Genomic DNA, 2,972 nt, shown 5'->3' on the forward strand with positions numbered 1-2,972 from the left:
GGCAGGTTTATGGGGTACGAGGTGATGTGTGTCAATGCAGTGCGAGCTGCGGGGGGCTCGGCTCAGCTCCCCCCGCCGGCTCTTCCAGGCCCCGCTCCGGCCCCCACCGCTTTCCCGGCCCGCAGCAAGGCGCTTACCACCACCATGAGTGCAGGAACCCCGGGGGCTCCCCCAGCGTGATGTTCTTCTCCCATCGGATCTGCAAGAGAGACGGGCGGGGGTGGCCGTTACGTGGCGGCAGGGACGGGGGCACCCGCAGGAGATGCTGGGGGCAGGATCAGAACGGGCTGGGAACACAGAGCCCCGCCAGCCCCCCGCCCCACATGGGCCCCCTTCCACCCGCTCCAGTCCTCTCTGCTGCCCCCAGCCCCAGCTCCCAGCTGGTCTCTGCAGTGCCACGCCAGGGCCCGTCCTCACCTCCGAGAGGAAGGTCTGTGCAGATTTCTGGGCTCCCACTAGCAGCAGGTACTCATACACGTACAGCGCCAACCTGCAAGAGACAGGACAGGTCACCCCGGGCCCCAGCTGCCACTACCGCACCCTGGCCCCCAGCCCCCAGCCCCCAAACCGGCCGAGCCAGCCACAGCGATGCAGGGAAGAGCCAGTGCACGGTGCCAATGCAACGGGGAGCCTGTGCCCCTTCCCCGGGTCCACTTGGACACAGCCCCAGGCAGGCCTGGGTGAATCAGCAGGGCAAGTTGCTCCCAGTCTGGCATGAGTACACTGCCCCGGGGAGAGCGGGGTGGGGCTGGCCCAGCGGCCCCCGGCCCCATGCTGTGTGCGCTGTGCCAGCCAGGCCCTGGGCCCCACTCCCTGTCCATTTGCGGCACCACAACCCATCAATTATTCAGAACATCCTGAGAAGGTTTAAAAGCCGAGAGAAAATCCAGAGTGTACCCCCCTCCCCGCCTGGCTAAGCTCCGGGAGCAGCAGACAAAGACCTGGGGCAGGCAGTGGGGCTGGGAAAGAGGGGGGATGCCCGGATCACTTTGTCCCACACTCCGGGGGGTCCCCAGCTCATGGGCCATGAGGCACACTGTTCCCCATCTCACCCCCTATCACAAGTCCTGCCCCGCTGGGGGCCAGGATACGCACACGCTCATCCCCACCCCAGCCCAGCCTCGCAGTGACCTCGTGCTCCCGTGTGCCTGACATCACTGCAGCACTCTGACATCACGCGCTCGGGGCTCAGCCAGCGTGGGCAGGGACACGGCAGGGGTGTGGAGAGCAGGGGGCTCCGTCCCGCCTCCCCCTGCAGCCAGCACTTGCTGCCCCAGCACCTCCGGGCGGCTGAGTCAGGCATGGAGCCGCTGCAGCCCTCCTCCTCGCCGGCACCGTTTGGGGCTGGGGTGGCCCTGGGGCAGCTCCGGTGCCCTGCACGCCTGACAGCCCCGCAGCCGGGCGCAAAAGGCCAGAGCCAGCTTGCAGCCTCGGCTCAAGGTGCCTGTCTCGCGCTCCGGCGGTGGGGCGGAGGAGCTGTGTCTCCTGAGGCTGCTGGGGGCTCACGATTTCTGGCACAGCCGCCTGGCAGGAATCCTTATCTGCTCTGGCAGAGGCTTCCCCACTCCTGCTGCTGCAGTCCCCAGGGGCCCTTGCCCTGGAGCTGGAGGGATATGGGGAGGGGGGAAGTCAGCCCCGTTAGCACAGGGAGAGCAGAGGCTGGAGGCCGAGGGGTGCGTGGCACGGCGAGGCCGTGGGCAGCGATGCCCGCCCAGCCAAGCTGTGCCCAGGCAGAGCCAGGGGAAGCCCAGACCCCTCTGCCCAGTCTATTCTTGGGGCCAGGTGGGAGAGACAGAGGGGCCCAGACCCCCACCTCCCAGGGGTCACGGCCCTGCCAGGAAGGGAAGCTGCTGCCTCGGCCTGCTCCAGGCTGGTTGGGAGCTAAACTGCCTTGCTGGCCCTGCACGGTGGGGCCAGGGCCCAGCCCCTCCTTGCCCTTGACCAGCCCCTCCTGGGCAGCTCCCCACAGAGCCCCCGAGGGCACCTCGGCTCGGTGGCTGCAGGGCCCCAGCTGGTGTGGGCGCAGGGCTCAGCTCGGCCTTCCCCACCAGGCAGCGAGGTCAGTCGTCCCCACTGCCACCAGTGACATCCTGGGGGTCACCGCGGTCCCATGGTGCCCAGCAACTGCAGTGTGGGGCAGCGCCCGTAGAGCGTACGCTACTGCCAGACTGCACCCGGGGCCGGGGGAGGCCGGGGCAGACTCGGCTCCCTCACTCCGCTGGCACGACGCAGCCCGGGAGCTGCCAGCCTCTCCCCAGTGAGGATGAGTCAGGATCCCCCGCCCACCCAGAGCGAGCCCGGAAGGGGGGCGGGGGGGAGCCAGCACCAGCACCAGGACGCAGGCAGGCAGCTGCGTGCAGCGGGCTCAGGGGAGCCCCAACCCCATCTGCCCTGGACACTGCCACTGAGCAGGGGCAGCACTTAGGAGACCCCAGGGGAGAAGCCAGCACCGCAGGGCCAAAACACCCCAATGTCAGGGGGCCCCGCCAGCTCCAGGTCTGTCCCTGCCCAGCACAGGGCCAGGGCACAGGCTGCCCGTCAGATGAGATGCCTGCTGCAGTCCTGCCCCTGGAAGGCAGGTGCTCCCCTTAGGAACTCGGGGCCAGCCCCAGGGTCCAGCTCTGCTCCCCGCTCTAGTCCAGGCTGCCCCCAAACCCCTGGGCCAGGGCAGGCCTTGGAGGTAGAGCCACTGCTACCGTGCCAGGTGCATTGCCCCCACGCTGGGTGACAAGGCTCCTGCTGGTCGTGGGGCACTTGGGACGTGTGGACACGTGGAGTTATTTACTTTTACTCTCGGACTAGAGAGAGCTCGATGGGCACGTGCGCTCGCCCAGCGGCGCTGCCCGCCGGTGCCCTGCCATGCACGCATGGTTGCACACACCCCACCATGCTGGCAGGGCATGCACGCGCACACACACTCACTGTGCACACTCATACTGCCTGTGCTGCACATGCTGGGCATGCATGCACAT

The 2,972-nt window shown here is 68.3% G+C and overlaps 1 protein-coding gene across 1 annotated transcript in view; it reads right to left on the reverse strand.

The window, feature by feature from the left end:
- SSBP4 (single stranded DNA binding protein 4) overlaps positions 1-2,972 on the reverse strand; it is a 14,936-nt gene extending 11,964 nt beyond the window's left edge. The window contains exons 1-3 of the mRNA XM_025210328.1: positions 2,923-2,972; positions 418-490; positions 138-199 (exon numbers count right to left, since the gene is read on the reverse strand). Coding sequence (XP_025066113.1) covers positions 138-199; positions 418-490; positions 2,923-2,972 — 185 coding nt within the window. The remainder of the gene's footprint in view (positions 1-137; positions 200-417; positions 491-2,922) is intronic.

Source organism: Alligator sinensis, unplaced genomic scaffold (assembly GCF_000455745.1).
Source record: "Alligator sinensis unplaced genomic scaffold, ASM45574v1 scaffold1354_1, whole genome shotgun sequence".
NCBI classification, from domain to species: domain Eukaryota; kingdom Metazoa; phylum Chordata; order Crocodylia; family Alligatoridae; genus Alligator; species Alligator sinensis.